The sequence below is a fragment of the Sorex araneus genome, chromosome 8, assembly GCF_027595985.1.
Source record: "Sorex araneus isolate mSorAra2 chromosome 8, mSorAra2.pri, whole genome shotgun sequence".
Classification (NCBI taxonomy): domain Eukaryota; kingdom Metazoa; phylum Chordata; class Mammalia; order Eulipotyphla; family Soricidae; genus Sorex; species Sorex araneus.
Window position 1 is genome coordinate 41,868,709 of NC_073309.1, and position 15,486 is coordinate 41,884,194.

General features: G+C 57.1%; 2 protein-coding genes across 4 annotated transcripts; one reads left to right on the forward strand and one right to left on the reverse strand.

Annotated features, from left to right (window-relative positions):
- The first annotated feature begins 1,362 nt into the window (after positions 1–1,362).
- C8H19orf33 (chromosome 8 C19orf33 homolog) lies at positions 1,363–2,630 on the forward strand. 2 transcript variants are annotated; one of them, XM_004601050.2, is made up of 4 exons: positions 1,363–2,053; positions 2,158–2,234; positions 2,325–2,390; positions 2,492–2,630. In XM_004601050.2, exons 1-4 carry the CDS (start codon positions 2,032–2,034, stop codon positions 2,579–2,581), a joined length of 255 nt encoding a protein of 84 aa, XP_004601107.1. In that variant the 5' UTR covers positions 1,363–2,031; the 3' UTR covers positions 2,582–2,630. The 2 variants fall into 2 exon arrangements, with proteins under 2 accessions (XP_004601107.1, XP_055001476.1); XM_055145501.1 differs by having other exon boundaries at positions 2,158–2,390.
- Positions 2,631–2,779: 149 nt separating this feature from the next.
- Positions 2,780–12,370, reverse strand: YIF1B (Yip1 interacting factor homolog B, membrane trafficking protein). 2 transcript variants are annotated; one of them, XM_004600756.2, is made up of 8 exons: positions 12,222–12,370; positions 5,774–6,012; positions 5,544–5,648; positions 5,346–5,424; positions 5,176–5,233; positions 4,224–4,379; positions 4,047–4,140; positions 2,780–3,032 (listed from the first exon to the last, which is right to left on the reverse strand). In XM_004600756.2, exons 1-8 carry the CDS (start codon positions 12,262–12,264, stop codon positions 2,877–2,879), a joined length of 930 nt encoding a protein of 309 aa, XP_004600813.1. In that variant the 5' UTR covers positions 12,265–12,370; the 3' UTR covers positions 2,780–2,876. The 2 variants fall into 2 exon arrangements, with proteins under 2 accessions (XP_004600813.1, XP_004600812.1); XM_004600755.2 differs by having other exon boundaries at positions 12,213–12,361.
- Positions 12,371–15,486: the final 3,116 nt, after the last annotated feature.

The following is a 15,486-nucleotide window of genomic DNA, read 5'->3' on the forward strand; positions in this document are numbered from 1 at the left end:
CCCAAAAAGCCCCAAAACAGGAAGCATGTGACCAGAGGTAGTCCTACATGCAGCAGACTGCACACACACCCGGGTACTCATGCTCAGCTCCTTAAGCTCTGCCCCCACCAAAATAAAAATATTTGGGGAGGTGCACGGCCTGTGGTGCTCAGAGCTTAATCCTGGCTGTTATAAGGGATCACTTCTGGTGGGACCCATACCCAGGTGCTGGGGACTGAACCTGGGTTGGCTGTGTGCAAGGAAAGTTTTATCTCTGCCCCCCTCCCCAACCCTTCACTTCAGAACATCTACTTCCCTCACGCTAGGCAGGCTCTGCGCAAACCCATCTCCTGGTGAGGTAAGTTTTCAGTTTCACAGAAGAGGAAATGGGGCTGCACTGGGGCCACTTACATGTCCAGAGCTGGGGGGTGTGGGGTGGAGGGAGGTGTGTCTTGTAAGTGGACTGAGCCTGTATGGTCACTCACTCTAACCTGCCCTCTTGTCCAGCACTGGGGTCAGGGGCCCTCAATGTGGGAGCTCCAGCTCAATCACCCCGCCCTGGAGACTCACCTTGTGGATCTCATGCTTGTTTGGGAGGTGGGGGGACAAACCTGGGTGCAGGCTCTGTCTGGGCAGGCGTCCCTATGGCTCCCTGCATCCCCAGCCCCCCACCTCCTGCCTTTCTGCTGCCCTACAGGCTCTGCCAACAACATTCTTGTGTGTGTGGTTTTGATTTGGGGCCACACCTGGCTGTGCTCAGGAATGAACTCGGGTTGGCCATGTGTAGGAATGTAAGGCAAGTGCTTTCCTCACTATTCTCTTCTGCCCCCCCCCGCCCCCACCCTCCCGCCCCATGCTTGGTCTTGGATTGGAGCTCACCGTCAGGCGTGCATGTCACATCTGGCCCGTGTGTGTCACATCTGCTCCAATTTCTCAGTTTTTATAACTATCAGTCCCTGGGATTTGATTTTTTCATTTGCGAAATAGTAATTTGTAATGTCTATTGGCGGTAATGCGGGAGCGCTGACCTTGCACCCTACAAACTACAGTTCATCCAGGGCACCACCAGAGGTCTCACTTGAGCACCACGGGGTGTGAGATTCCAGCCATGACACTTGGAAACAATGGAAGTCCAGTAACAGCCATCCCATTCTAGAACCGTCTGCATCCCAACCAGTGTATTTTATTCCTTTCTTTCGCCTTACAGAGTCCCCTCTTCTGTCGTTTCCTAAATAAAACTTTGCCTGGAGAGATTGCTCAACATGCAAAGTTCCTCTTCAACCCCCAACACTGCAGGTTCCCAAGGACAGATGCCCCAGTCCACCCCTGAGAGCCACAGGGTGTGACCTCAAAAGGGAATGAAAAGGCAGACGTCTGTTTTGCGTTTTAAAGAGTAACGATGTTAACAATGTAACAGGAATGGTGACAAAATTAACTATGTAATAGAAATAGTGACTGTATTAACGAGAAAGTAGAAATAGTAACAATGCCCACTTTTCCTTCGAACAACTCCGTTTTACAAACGCTCGTTCTGAGCCAGCCAATCCTAGGAAACAAACTCCTATAGCTTGCCCCTTCACCCCAGCGAAGCTGTCATTCACAGGTGAAAAAGAGACGGTTACAGGTGGACCAGTCGCGTCCACCAAATCACCAGCCCTGAGAGGTACAACTGGGCTTGGGTGCCAGCTCACGCTCTTCGGCCCCGCGCCCCTCGAAGCTGCCCCTGACCCAGCCTGCAATGCGAGTTAACGCTGCGAAGCTGGGCTGGGGGACCGCAGGGCACAAGGGCACCGGCGCATTTCTTCAAAAGTGGGCGCCTGGCCCTTTGAGGTGTGGGGGGCCGACGACAGCCCTCGCTCCTCCCCAGAAGTCTGCAGCGGCCGGCACCCCCATCCCCACGCCCAGCCCCCGCCCACGGAGCAGCGCCGGGCGCGGCGGTGACTCACAGCCCAAGACTCTGGGCTGGGGCAGGTGCGCCCGGCGCAAGGTGCAGCTCCGCCCCGCTCCCCGCTCCCTAGGACCCTCGGACTGCGCTCGCCCGCTCCCACTGCCATGGAGTTTGACCTGGCGGCAGGTACGCTCCGAGGACGGGAGGGTTGAGGTGCACGGTCAGACGCAAGACCGGGCAGCTCTCCGTGGGCACTGCTGCGCAGATACCCACCCAACCTCTCTCCGCAGCTCTGGATCCCCATCCCAAGAAGCCCCAGGGGGCCGGAGGCCCGGGCGCCCCCAAGCATGGATCCCCCAAAGCTCAGGTTAGTCACTGGAAAGTGGAGGGCAGAGGGGTGGGGTTGCGCTTCGTGGGGGCGGCGAAGCGCCCGGCCTCACTATCTCCGTCCAACCAGCGAGGCCACGGCCACAGCAGCTCCGACTCCAGCAGCAGCTCCAGCGACTCGGAGACGGACAAGAAGGTACGCGCCCCCCAGCCGACCCCCGCCGTGCGGCCCGGGCTTTGCCCCTCGGAACCCGGGCGCACACTCACCGGGCCCCCTCCCTCTCCCGCCGCCCCCAGGCTGCCGCCGGCTCGCAGCACGCCCAGAAGCCCAAAGTGAAAAAGAAGAAGGAGAAGAAGGAGAAAAAGGAAAAGCGGGCCCCCCACTGACCGGGTTCGGGCGGGGCTCATTAAATAAACCCTCGCCTCCGCCCTCCCTCGGGCCTGACAGTGCTGAGCTCCCGCGGGGAGGCCCTTCCCGGTCCCCGGCCGCCCCCTGCCGGCCGCCCCGCGCCACGGCCGCCGCCGCCAAGGAGAGGCCGCCCGGGTCGAGCGCTTCAACGTTTATTGTTTCTGGAGCCGGGGCCGCGCGGCGGGGGCGGGGCCGGGGCCGCTGGAGGCTGGGCTTCGCAGCGGGGGCGGGGCCTCGCGGCGGGGGCGGGGGCGGGCGGGGCCGGGCGGGCCCTCAGCGCACCAGGTGGAAGGTGAGCCAGTACATAAGCAGAGGCTGCGCCGCGGCCACCGCCATGGTCAGGTACATGCGCAGTTGGTTTCGCGCGCCGCGCACCGGGACGCCTTCGGCCGCAGCTTCCGCCAGGATCTTCAGGCGCAGTGTCCGGATCTGCGGCGGGAAGGGGCAGGGGTCAGCCAGGGGGCGCTTGGAGAGCTCCCTCCTTCCCAGTCCCTGTACCTTGGACCCAGGGCCTTAGTGCTGCCTCCTGTCCCCAGGGGTCCCTGCCCCTCTGCGGCCTCCGGTTCCTCTCCCCCTCCGCAGGTGGGCTCCTGCTGGGCCTTGGTAACCCTGTCTCCTAACAGGCCTGGGGCTTGCCCCTCCAAGGCGGGGGGGGGGGGGGGAGGGGGGGGGAAGTGCCAGGGGCAGCCCCCAGTCGCTGACAAAGATCCTGCTGGGGTGTATGTATGTGACCACCTGCTCATGGTGGCCACAGCGAGGTGATTTTTGAAGGTGTGGTGGTGAGGCATGACCTCTACCTCTGCACAGCCTGGACCAGTGGGATGGAGCCAGGAAGGCTTTTGAGTTGACGCCTTTAAACCATGACATCGAAGGTCAAAGCCTGTCTGAGGGTCAGCTCTGGCCGTTTATGTCTTGCTCCCAACTGAGCCCTGCAGGACCCTGAGGTGCAGTGATCACTCCCATTTTACAAAAGAGGAAGCCGGTCAACCCAAATGCTCTGGACCAGCAGCTCCTTTTGGAGTGGGGGGTGGGGAACGACTGCTGAACCTTTTGTCATCTGACCAGAAATCCTAGCAGGAACAGGATTTCCCACTGTGTAAAAGTGGATGGGGTGTCCCTGAGGGCCCTCCCATCCCACCCCATGACCTGCTGGCCCTTTTCCTTTGGGCCACATCTGGTGATGCTCAGGGGTTACTCCTGGCAGTGCTCAGAGGACCATATGGGACAGTAGGATCAAGCTAGGTTGGCCACATGCAAGACCAGCTCCCCACCCGCTGTACTATAGCTTCGGCACCCAGACCCCAGCTTTGACACCCCTCTCTCCTGTTTCCGGTAAGGGCTGGGTTAGCCACCAGGGTTCCTTCAGCACTGGGGCTCAGACCTGAGCTCAGACATCTCTAGGGCCCCCAAGCCTGGGTCCCCTCTTTCCGAGAGCCAGCTCACCATGAACACGAAGATGGACACACAGCACCAGCCCAGCACCAAGTAGTAGCCCATCTTCCCAAAGAGCAGGCCCATGAGGACCCCACCGATCATCCTGCGGGGAGTTGAGGCGGGTCAGAGAGAGGCGGCTGGAGGGGGGCTGGAGGGGGCAGTGGGAGGGAGTATGGGAGTACTCACCCAACATACTTGTAGCCCAAGAAGGCCACCAGGTCGATGGTGGTGAGGTCGGTGTTGGCAGTGACCAGGTAGAGGCTGAGCAGGATGGCCAGCACCTCCAGGGTGAGCCAGGCCAAGGCCGAGCTCGCCTGAAGCCCCAGGATATCCGGGGAGAACCTGCCGGTGACACCCAAGATGCTTTACTGATCACCAAGGTCAGGGCCTCCCTGAGGCTCTCTGGCCCTGGGAAAGGCCTCTGCGGATGTGGGGAAGGAATGCTGGGACCAAGGTGGGTCTGGGACTTGTCCCCAGGAGGGCCCCTCCTGAGAAGGAAAGAAGGGTGACCTACCCCCAGAAGGCCAGGGTGGGGAGTGCATGGGGGTTCTGGGAGCTGGGAGGCCAGTTGGGAAGGCGGATCAGAAGACAAGTGAGCTAAGGCTGATGGCTGGGTGGGGGCCAGGCCAGGGAGACCTTGACAGCTCACCACTGAGCCCTGTGGTACCCGCTTCCCAGGCCACAAAGGAAATGGACAAAGGAGTGGAGGGGTAGAGAGTAAGGTGCAAGTGCAGACAGTAGGAGCAGCTGGTTAGGAGTGCCGTGTATGCCCAGCCTGAGAAGTGCATGTGCAAAGGCCCAGGGGCAGCGAGGAAAGAGGACAGAGTGGGGAGCAGAGGGGTGGCTGGAGCACAGGTTCGGTTAAGGAGTCAGTGCACCAGGGGCCATGGGTGCTGGGGCAGTTTCTGAGCAGCTGGACCAGGGCCAGACCCCCTTCCAAATGAGACTCTCCATACTGCTCTGAAGTGGGCAGGGCAGTTAGGAGACATCGAAGATGAGCATGGAACTGCCGATGAGGTGAGTCAGCCACACAGGGCCTGGGGTTGGGGCCCAGGGTGGGAGATAGGGAAGAGGTAAGGGGACCCCAGGGCCCAACTTTCCCAAATGCCCTCCTCTGCCCACTCCAGGCTTCTCTTACCTGTCTTGGGTCCCCAGCGCAAGACCAGCTACCAGGATGTAGGTGATGAAGGCCATAGCTGTGGGGTGGAGAGATGGGTCAGGGGAGGGCAGAGTGGCACCCGAGTCCCAGACAGGCCCGTGACTGGGGGTCAGAGGGCAGGGCGGGATGGGAGGAGGGCAGCTGGAAACCTGGAATGTAGAGGTCAGGAGCATTGACGTCAAAGCGGGGGGCCACGGGTGTGTCCTGCTGGTACTGCACCTCCCAGTCCTGTGGGGACAGTGGGGGAACAGGCAGGAACCTCAGAGCTGGGCTCCTCCCACCCTTGCTGACCCTGTCCGGGGCTGTCACCCTCATTCACTGCACACCCTCAGGGGCCAAGTGCTGACCTGGTGCAGGTAGGGGAAGACGAGCAGGCCCAGCTTCCGGCCCACGTACATGGTATCCACTGCGAAGTAATACTTGAGCTTGGTGACGGGGATGAAGCGGTCAATCTGGAGAGACAGAGCTCAAGCCTGGAGCCTTGCCCCTACCCCACCACCTCCCATCCCCCAACAGGGTTCTCCTCCCCACCGCCCATACTCCCCGCACAGTGCTCCCCCTGCTCCAACCCACTCACATTCTTGTCCACTAGTTCCTTGCCCTGTGCGGCCAGGGTGCTCCCATAGGCCATAGCCATGTTGGACATTGGGTCTGTCAGGAAGGTGGCCTGGGGCGATGTGGAGGCTGCCGGGTAGCCCAGGCTGCTGGCCGCCCGCTGAGCCCCATAGCCCCGGCTCTGGGCTGCACTCGTGTCATCGAACAGCTGGTGGGGGTCCGTCATGCCCGGCTGAGACACAGGGGTCCTCCGCTTGGAGGCTGCAGGGGAAAAGACGGGTGGTGACTCACTGCTCGGGCAGCAGGGAGGGGCCCGTCCCCGGGACACTGACTCGAAGGCTGCAGGGCTGTCTAGCGGGGTTCAGTAGCCACCCACCCAAAGGACAAAGGGGCGTTCCCTCTGCATGCGAAAGACCCACAGCCTCAAGTCTCCCCCTGCAGCAGGCCCCACTGTGGGGAATCTTTGCCTTGTTCCCAGCCGAATCCCTATATCCTAGATTAGGATCAGAGTAGGCGCTGGATAAAATCTGAAGCCATTCTACTGATACGGAAACTGAGGCCCAGACAGGCTAAGGGAGGGCCAAAGGGAGTGTGGGACAGAGCAGGGGTCCAACCAGGTCGGCCTGATAAATACTGCCCTAACAAACCCCTCACTGAGCCCTATTGGGGTGGGGGGGCTCCAACAACTGGAAGTGCTCAGGGCTTACTCCTGGCTCTGTGCTCAGGGATCTCTCTGGGCCCAGAACCACCTTTGTGGCAATCAAAGTGACTATGGCCCATGTCCAAAGTATTGCACAGGTATCAGGCAGGTCTCAAAGGTTTTCAAAAGTTCCCTCTGGGGACAAATGAGGGGCAGGGGTTGGGGTGTGACCAGGTGGGGACAGGGAGATGGGGGGAGGCTGTTTAGCTGCCTCAGGTGGGAGACCAAGGTGAAGGGGGCCAGGGAAGGGGCTCTGGCCCTAGGCCACTGCTCAGGACCAAGAAGTCTTCTGTTTGTTTTTTGGGGTGACCCCACTCCCCACAATGCTCAGGATGTTCAGGAGTTACTCTCGGCTCTGCTGAGGGATCAGTCCATGCAGTGCTTAGGGGACCATATGGGATTCCAGGGACAGAATCCAGGTCAGCCTCGTGCAAATGGGTATGGCAAATGTCTGACCCCCTGACCGAGAAGTCCTGCAGCTCCTGAACTCTGCTGAGCTTGTCCGATGCCAGGCTCTGTCCGTGCCAAGCACAGGCCACAGGGTGGCAGGATCACAAAGAGTGGGGATGGAGGAATCAAGTAATCAGATTTCCTTTATCTCTTGTTTTGGGGGAACACGCCCGGTGGTGCTTGGGGGACCCTCTGTTGCTGGGAATCAAACCCACAGCTCCCACATGCCAAGCGTGGAGGGGACTGGAGAGACTGTGCAGCTGGTCGGGCGCTGGCCTTGCTCACAGCTGGCCCGGGTTCAATCCCTGATGTCAGATACAATCCCCTGAAACCTGCCAGGAGTGACCCCTGAGTGCTGAGCCCAGGAATGAGCCCTGAGCATCACCCGGTGTGGCCAAAAACTAAAACAAAATAATGATGTAATATGCAAAGCATGTGTTCCAGCCCTTTTGAGTCATGTCCCTAGCCCAAGTGGCAAGGCCAATGAGACCTGATTTTGTGTGTGTGGCAGGGGTGGGGAATTGAGGACCCCACCCAGAGGTGCTCAAGGCTTATTCCTTGCTCTGTGCTCAGGGATCATTCCTGGTGGGGCATGGGAGATCATATGGGGTGCTGAGGATTGAACTTAGGTTGGCCACATGCAAAGCAAACACCTTCCTTCCCAGCCATACTATCTCCCTGGCCCCAATCACCTTAGTTTTCTCTAGAGAAAGTCGGTTAACAGCCCCCCTCCAGATGACAGGTTAAAAGTCATCAATCTTGGGGCTGGAGCGATAGCACAGCAGGTAGGGCATTTGCCGTGCATGCGGCCAACCCAGGTTCGAATCTTCAGCATCCCATATGGTCCCTTGCCAGGAGTGCTTCCTAAGTGCAGAACCAGGAGTAACCCCTGAACATCGCCGGGTGTGACCCAAAAAGAAAAAAGAAACAGTCATCAAATCTTTGGGGCTGGAGCAATAGCACAGTGGGTAGGGCGTTTGCCTTGCATGTGGCCAACCCAGGTTCGATTCTCAGCATCCCATATGGTCCCCTGAGCACCGCCAGGGGTAATTCCTGAGTGCAGAGCCAGGAGTAACCCCTGAGCATCGCCGGGTGTGACCCAGAAATTAAAAAAAAAAAAAGTCATCAATCTTTGGGGCTGGAGCAATAGCACAGCAGATAGGGCGTTTGCCTTGCATGTGGCCAACCCGGGTTCGATTCCCAGCATCCCATATGATCCCCTGAGCACCATTAGGGGTAATTCCTGAGTGCAGAACCAGGAGTAACCCCTGAGCATCACTGGGTGTGAAAAAAAAAACTACAGTCATCAATCTTTGTCTCCTAGTCTCATCACTAGCCCTTCCCCCATTCTTGCTGCTGACCAGCTGTGACCTAGAAGCACTCAGGACGCCCAGCCTCCTAAAAGCGCTGGGGTGGGTCAGAGAGACAGAAGGTACAGCGGGGGTGTCTACCATCTCCTGCACCCCATCCGGCCCAAAGCCCTGCCAAAAGGGACCCTGGGCACTACCAGGTGTGGCCCAAAATAAACAAAAAGCCCTTTGTGGGGAGCCTCCCTTCACTGCCACCTTCAGTCCTTCAGCTCTGCAGCATCCCCCATGTCTTTCGGCTCTCACCAAGAGCAGCCCCTGTGGCCGCTGCCTTCCGCATCCCAGCCAGCGACCTCCAGCTCCCAGCTCCTGACTGCCACTGGGCCCATTTTCTTTTTCCTGCCCAAGCTCCACGGTGCGCTGAGGAGTGCAAAGACCCGGAAGACTGGGGCTGGAGCGACAGTCCAGCGGGGTAGGGTGTTTGCCTTGCACGGCAGCTGACCCGGGTTCAATCCCTGGCATCCTATATGGTTCCCCCGAGCACCGCCAGGAGTAATTCCTGAGTGCAGAGCCAGAAGTAACACACATCGCTGGATGTGACCCCCCCAACCAAAAGAAAAGACCCAGAAGACTAACCCTCCGTCTTTGCTGAGCTGCTGATCGGACTCCAAGCCTGGTTTCCAGCTCCCTGAACCGTGTGACCCAGATTTCCACCCTTGCCCAGTCTTCTCTCCCATCGGGCTCTCTCACCCCATGGGTGGAGCAGTCCCGAGGAGAAGGGGGTGCCCAGGGCCCCATCGCCAGCCACCACTTCCCTCCAGGCTGCAGATCAGTTCCAGACACTTGCTCAGGTGGCCCTGCGGCCCTTCCTCAGTGTCGGAACCTGATTCTGTCCATACCCAACCAACCTGTCCCACCACCTCTCAGCATTCTCCACCTCCCTCTGGCACTGTCTTGGATGTCCCAGTGCACTGACCAGGTTCCTCCGTCCACTCTTGCTTGGCCCAGCCTCCCCTCCAGCTGGCAGCCAGGCTGTCTTGATAATTTTATGATTTTGTGGGAATTCCCCAGGGCCCCATCCTGGAGTTGCCTTTCTAAATGCAAAAGAGAATATGCCATCTCCTTGGCCTAAAAATGAGTACCCACTAGGCTGAGAACAAAATATAAATGCTTCCTAAGCCCTAACCACCCCCACTGGGCCCCGGGCACCCCAGCCACAGTGGCCAGCTGCCACCCCTCCCCTGCCAACTCTGCACTCCACGCAGGCCTTTGAACAATGCAGCATCACCGCCTTGGCACACCTCCCCTCTGTGCCCCCCAGTCGGCACTCGCCGGGCCCACACCTGTGTCAGGCCTGCGATCCGAACCCTCCCACCTCACCCCTAACCATCTCCAGGCCCAGTCCCCTCCAAGCACGTGGCACTATGTCTAAATACACACCCACTCACCTACTAATTTACACGGCCCCAGCTTCTGAGGCTTTTCTCCCTCTCACCACAAATCCCCTTCTGGAGAAAAATCCTTCACTGACACATGTACCCCTGCCAGGGCACCCCACACTGGCTCGCACACACCTCCATCCCAGCCCAAACTGCTCACACGATTTTCTTTTCCTCCCGTCCTTTTTTTTTTTTTTTTTTTTTTTTTTTAATTTTTGGATCACACCCAACTGCTCAAGACTTTACTGTGGGCTGTGCTCAGGGATCACTCCTGAGGGGGACTCAGGGACCAATTTGTGGTGCCAGGGATTAAACGTGGGTCAGCCACGTGCAAGGCGAAGGTCTACCCTCTGTGCTATGGCTCCAGTCCAGCATTCACAGAATGTTCATCTCTGCCCTTCCCCCAACACCCTGGCAGCCCTGGGTGAGGAAAGTCAGACTGTGTCCTGGGAGCTCCCTCAAGAGAGAAGCCGGGTGCCGGAGCTACAGGACACGGGGAAGGCATCTGTCCTGCCTGCAGCTGATCTGGGTTTTATCCCCAGCATCCACGGTACAATCCCCCAAGCCTGTCTGAGTGACTGGAGTAAGAGCCAGGAGTAAGCCCTGAGCACCACAGGGTGTGGCCCCAAAAGACAGAAACCAGGGTGGTCTTCTCTATATCATCCACTGGTACGATGGGCAGGGTACTTTTTAATTTTAATTCAAAGAAACAATTTTTTTCTTTTTTTTTGCTTTTTGGGTCACACCCAGCAGTGCTCAGGGGTTACTCCTAGCTCTGCATTCAGGAATTACTCCTGGCAGTGCTCGGGGGAACATATGGGATGTGGGGGATTGAAGCTAGGTCAGCCTTACCCACTGTACCATTGCTCCAGCTCCATCAAAAATTCTTAAGAGGGGCCAGAGAGACAGTACAGTAAGGAAGGCACTTGCCTTGCATGCGAACGACCCAGGTTCAGCCCACAGGCAAGAGTAGGCCCTGAGCCTGAGCACACCAGGTGTGTCCCATCCCCCCAAAAAAAATTTTTAAGGGGATGAAGAGATACTACAGTGAACTAGGTGCTTCATCCAGGTTCCCAAGTTCAATCCTCAGCACCTCCCTCTAGTCTCCCTAGCACTACTAGGAGTAATCCCTGAGCATGGAACCAAGAATAAGCCCTGAGTACCACCAGAGGTGACCCCCAAATAAATTTAAAAAAATTTTTTAATTTGGCCTTTTAGGCTACCACTGGCGATGCTCAGGGATTACTCCTGGCTGTGCAACTCAGGAATTATTCCTGGAAGTGCTTGGAGACCATATGGGATGCCGGGGATCAAACCTAAGTTGGCTGTGTGCAGGGCAAGTGCCCCATCCACTGTACTATCTCTCCAGCCCCACAAATTAAATTTGTTTTTTTTGGCTTTTTGGATCACACCCGGTGATGCTCAGGACTGACTCCTGGCTCTGCACTCAGGAATCACTCCAGGAGGTGCTCGGAGGAACATATGGGATGCTGGGAGTCAAACCCGGGTCGGCCGCGTGCAAGGCAAATACCTTACCTGCTCCAGCCCCCACAAATTAACATTTTTACTATTATTATTTTTTGGCTTTTGAGACACGGTCAGTGGTGTTCAGGGGTTACTTCGGGCTCTGAAATTGAGGACATGTGGTGATGAGAACCCAATCCAAATGCTCTCCAGCCCTCGGGAGGGCACCTTTTTAAGGCAGAGAAGGGAGGTGTGTCCTCCGCATTCTCCTTCTACAGGGAGGCTTCTCAAGCCCCAGCCACAACCCCCGATTATTCTCTTTCCAGCTTCTAATTATGCCCCAAATTACCATGCTGCCTCGTTGGTCACCTACCTGAGTGTCTGGCCAAGCAATCCTGCACTCGGAGTTAACAGGAATCAAGGCTAAGCTGCTGGTTGGACTACCCAACTGTTTATCTGACCCAGCTGCGGGGACCCAGCACCATGGGTGACTAAGTTAATGGGACAGTGCCACACTCCCGAGATGAAGGGAAACTTAAAGTAAGGCAAAATCATAGAAACAGGAACATGAGATCAGGTTCAAATTTTTAGTGGGGGAGGGGCGGGGAGGAGCCTCTTCCCCCATCAACCCACCCACCCAGTATTCGGAGCAGGGCCGCTAACTCTGGAACTGAGTGTGGCCGACAACTGACAACTAAAGGGCAGAGAGTAGAAAGTCGTCTTTTTTTCCTGCACATCACACGATATTCTGCCAGAGTTGTTTGGGGGGCCGGGGTGGGGGGAGGTTTGGTCAAAAATTTCCCCGAAAAAGGAAAAATCGTGCACCCTGGGATGCAGCTCACTGGCAAAGCGCATACTTCGTATGTAGGAGCTCCTGGGTTCGATCATCAGCATCTCCCACCCCGACCTCCTCCCAAAAAAGTCAAAATGAAACAATGAACGGACCCCAGCACGCCACCTACCCGGCCCTGGCATCCCAGCGCACACCTCAAGTCTCCAGATACCTGACCTCCTGACCTCCGACCTGCGGCGACCTCGCCAACCGCCGCGGCAGGCCCCGCCACGCCCCCACCCACCCGCTCTCCAGGGTCGGCCACGTACGCCACTTACGCTGCCGGGGAGTCCCCGCCGCCGCTGCACCCGCCGAATGCATCTTTCCCTGCTGCCCCGGCCGCCGCCGCCGCCGCCGCCGCCACCCAGCCGCGGTTCGAAATGTGCCCGCCCGGCTCCCGTAGCCACGCCCCACCGGTGATACGCCAGCCAATGGGCGCCGCGATCGCGCTGAGGCCACGCCTTCCACGGAGGCCTAGACCTGTCGGCGGGGCCTAAGAGGCGGGGGCGGGAGGAGGTCGGGGACGGCCGCCTCCGAGTCCCGAGCCTAGGGCCAGGAGGGCGGTGCCGGGAGCTACTCTCGGAATCAGCGCTGTCATGCCTGGTGGGAAACGTAGGTGGCGAGCGAAGGGGTCGATGGGAAATGGAGTCCTTGGTCGGCAGATGTTCCTTTCGATCGGGGGAGTCCTCCGGAGCCGCGGGAAGGCGTGGGGCAGGGAAGGAGAGGTCCAGCTGCGATCCTCAGGGGCTAAATAGCGCCGGTTAGGAGGGCTGGAGAGATAGTACAGCGGGGAGGGTGCTGGCCTTGCACGCGGCCGCCCGGGTTTGATCCCTGGTATCCTTTATGATCCCCCGTGCACCGTCAGGAGTAATTCCTGAGTGCAGAGCCAGTAGTTAACTCCGGAACATCTCCGGGTGTGGTCCTTACCCCCCCACACCCCCAAATAACATTTAAAAAAATAGCACTGGATGAAGTCCATTGCGTATACAATTTCTGAAGAGCTTAGGTATGAAAGTGAATATGAGCATGAGAAAAAAGCACCCAAAAGAGGTGGAAAAAAACATGTCTAAGAAAAACCCTTTTCCAGACATATCCCCAGAAATTCATAGAAATCCTCTGACCATGTGGTTTGGCTTCACCTGTGGGTTCCATCATATGAAACTTGATTAGGTTCTGCTCTGTCCCTCAGTCTCCCCTTTTCTCTCCCCCCTTTAAGCCTCCTCTTTGCTGTTCCTCCCTCCGCTCTAGTTATCTCTGGCCAAGATATGGTGGAAGTGACTTCCAGGCAGTGATAGCACTCCGGAAGGGTGTCCACAGAGCCCCAGCCACTGTGGCTTTTCTTTTCTCCTCTGAGGACTTGGTTTTCTGGGGGCTCAGTGCTGAGTACTGCTCACTGGCAGCCCCGTTCTGTGCCAAAGGAAAATACAGAGGAAAGATGCACATCTGCTTTAGCTTTTTTTTGGGGGGGGGTCACACCCGGCAACACACAGGGGTTATTCCTGGCTCTGCACTCAGGAATTACCCCTGGCGGTGCTCAGGAGACCATATGGAATGCTGGGAACCGAACCCGGGTCGGCCACGTGCAAGGCAAACGACCTACCCGCTATGCTATTGCTCCAGCCCCGCACATCTGCTTTAGGTTGTCCCTGTGGGGTTCACCCCAGTTCCTTGTCCTTTGCCTCCCACCCAAATCCATCTCTTCTGTGACTTTCCATTGTTGTTAATTAATAAAGCAAGTATTCTGACATCCTGCTGGCCTCATGTTCACTTCTGGTCATTTGTGCTGGTGTCTGTGCCCTATGTGTTTCTATGGGGGGGCCACACCCAGTGATGCTGGCTTGGTGCTCTGGGGGTTACACCCATCGGTGCTTGGGGACCTGGAGGCTCCAGGGATGGAACCTGGGGCTGTCTCCAACCCTTTGAGACATCTCCCCAGCCCACTGCTTTTTTGGAGCTTCAGCTGTTTATTTTTGAGCCTCAACTGTCTTCTCTGCTTAATGGGAATAATCTAGGGAGGATTAAGCATTTACTAGAAGCCCCTGGTGGGCATAAAACCTTTGAAGATTGTAAATCTCTTGGTCTCTGGCAGCTACAGTTACTGTTTGTATTATCTTCTTGTGGGTTGTCATACTGAGAACTGTACTATTTCAAATAGAAGTTGCGTGTGTCTAAGGGGGTGGGGTCAGGATCATGCTACTGCTGGTCAGATTGGGGCTGAAGTGGGGAGTGGGGATGAAGGTAGAGGAATGTACAGGGACAGGAAGGAACAGCCCCTCTTAAACAGAGGACTCTCGTGGTTCTTTTATTTTTTTTTGGGGGGGGGAAGCACATCCAGTGATGCTAAGGGGTTACTTGGCTACACTAAGAAATTATTCCTAGCAGTGTTCGGGAGGGCATATGGGATGTCAGATATTATACCCAGGTCTGCATGCAAGGCAAGCGCCCTACCCACAGTAATAATAATATTATTATTAGTTTTTTTTCTTTTCGGGTCACACCCAGAGATTCACAGGGGTTACTCCTGGCTTTGCACTCAGGAATTACTCCTGGCGGTGCTTGGGGACCATATGGGATGCTGGGAATTGAACTTGGGTCGTCTGCATGCAAGACAAACGCCGTAACCGCTCTAGCTCTAGCTCCATTATTATTATTATTATTACTATTTTTTTTGCTTTTTTTGGGGTCACAGCTGGCTCTGCACAGGGGTTACTCCTGGCTCTGCACTCAGGAATTATCCCTGGCAGTGCTCAGGGGACCATATGGGATGCTGGGAATCGAACCCGGGTCGGCCACGTGCAAGGCAAATGCCCTACCTGCTGTGCTATCGCTCCAGCCATTATTATTATTATTATTAAAGGCACATCCGGCAATGCTTAGGCCTTACTCCAGATTCTGCACTGGGGGATTACTCCTGGCCGTGTTCAGGGGACCATATGAGGCGCTGGGATCAGACCCAGAGGCGGTATGGTATGCAAGACATGCACCCCTGTCTGCTGCACTGTCTTTGGCTCTGGACCCTTTCTGTGATTCTTTTAAGAGAAACCCGGACTCATCTTTTTTTTTTTTTCTTTTTGGGTCACACCCAGTGATGCACAGGGGTCACTCCTGGCTCTGCACTCAGAAATCACCCCTAGCGGTGCTCAGGGAACCATATGAGATGCTGGGAATCGAACCCAGGTTGGCCGCGTGCAAGGCAAACGCCCTACCCGATGTGCTATCGCTCCAACCCCCCGGACTCATCTTTGACGGGTGAGCGCAGATATCCCTTCCTTGGAAGCTTCTGGAAACCCCTCCTCCCTCCAGCTGCATCAGTTTCCTGCTTGAGACTCCCTCGAATTCCCTGGGGTGCCACTGTCCTCCCGCTTCCCTGTTCCCGCCCTGAGCGCTCTGACAACAGCTGTCTTGGTCACTGCAGTGTCCCCAGCAGGGCAGAAAGTGGGTGCTTGAGAGCGGAGTAGGGCAAGAGCTGAGGGTCCGCGCTGCCTGGGAATGTCCAGCGGGACAGGAGGCCACTGGGGAGGGGTCTTCGGCTGTGACTGAGAC

Coding starts and splice junctions, on each gene's coding strand:
- C8H19orf33 (XM_055145501.1), top strand. CDS start 2,032: ATGGAGTTTGACCTGGCGGCAG. Junction 2,054..2,157: donor GGAGTTTGACCTGGCGGCAG/GTACGCTCCGAG, acceptor CTCTCTCCGCAG/CTCTGGATCCCCATCCCAAG. Junction 2,391..2,491: donor ACTCGGAGACGGACAAGAAG/GTACGCGCCCCC, acceptor CGCCGCCCCCAG/GCTGCCGCCGGCTCGCAGCA.
- YIF1B (XM_004600755.2), bottom strand. CDS start 12,264: ATGCATTCGGCGGGTGCAGCGGCGGCGGGGACTCCCCGGCAGCGTAAG. Junction 4,141..4,223: donor TTGGGCTACAAGTATGTTGG/GTGAGTACTCCC, acceptor AACTCCCCGCAG/GATGATCGGTGGGGTCCTCA. Junction 3,033..4,046: donor TGTCCATCTTCGTGTTCATG/GTGAGCTGGCTC, acceptor TTCCCGCCGCAG/ATCCGGACACTGCGCCTGAA.